Source organism: Sphaeroforma arctica (assembly GCF_001186125.1).
Source record: "Sphaeroforma arctica JP610 unplaced genomic scaffold supercont1.935, whole genome shotgun sequence".
Classification (NCBI taxonomy): domain Eukaryota; class Ichthyosporea; order Ichthyophonida; genus Sphaeroforma; species Sphaeroforma arctica.
This window is the reverse complement of record NW_014039623.1, coordinates 1,604-2,555: the sequence shown is the minus strand read 5'-3', so window position 1 is coordinate 2,555 and position 952 is coordinate 1,604. Positions and strand designations below refer to the sequence as shown.

The 952-nt window shown below is 35.4% G+C and overlaps 1 protein-coding gene across 1 annotated transcript in view; it reads right to left on the bottom strand.

The window, feature by feature from the left end:
- Nucleotides 1-144: 144 nt before the first annotated feature.
- The window catches only part of SARC_09321 (hypothetical protein), a gene marked incomplete at its 5' end in the record, with an annotated part of 1,923 nt that continues 1,115 nt past the window's right edge, over nucleotides 145-952 (bottom strand). Inside the window, one exon of the mRNA XM_014296663.1 lies at nucleotides 145-423. Coding sequence (XP_014152138.1) covers nucleotides 333-423 — 91 coding nt within the window. The remainder of the gene's footprint in view (nucleotides 424-952) is intronic.

The following is a 952-nucleotide window of genomic DNA, read 5'->3' as shown; positions in this document are numbered from 1 at the left end:
TGCTTATGTACTATTCATATCCGTATATATTTATATATATTCCAGTAATTTTTGTTTGTCTTTATAAAAATATGTAATCAAGCGTAAACTGGTTCAATATAATCGCAGATAGAGCTATAATAGAGTCAGACAGCTAGCTTAATATGGAGCTTACATGCTTTATTCGAGAAAGAAACAATCATTCGATACATCAGAATCCAGGCAAGATACCAACCTATTATCCAAATGCCTTTATATATTCATTCGATTTCATCTAAATACAGATCATTCGGTGTTTTCAGCCAGTCTCTCTAACAACCCCATAATTCTGACATTGCTTGTGCTCAAGTAAACTAAGCTTTGTCTGCTTGCTTCACGGAGGACGTCCTGTGGATAGATTCTTTCGACTGGGACATTGAATCCCGGCCACTTGCAGATTTGGATCTGTATAGTTATAATCGATACAATGATGAGTGTCGCTACAAAACAAATTAACTCACAACTAGGGACGCGATTCCAGGTCGCTCTATACCACATGCGCCTGTTCATGTACGTATGCACACAAATTCACCGACACATCTGAAAAAAGATTTGCAAAATATAAAATCTTACACACTCCGATGAATAGTGTTCTTTCTGAAACTTAAATTACAGCCCCGTCACATATTGACACATCGTGTGTACATACGTGACATGTAATCTAGATTCTAAACGGGGTTAGAATGGGAACACAAATAATTACATGCGGCATCGATTAAACCCCGGAGATATAGGTGGCCACGCAAACAGCCTCTTCAGTTCAAATTGAATTTTAAATTAATACGATTTCATCTTACATAGGTAATCGCAGAAGGTGTGACGACATCATCTTCGGGGCAGTAAAGTATATATAAATAGAAACACACACACACACACATAAATAAATAAATATATATTATATATATATATATATATATATATTACTCATATGTAT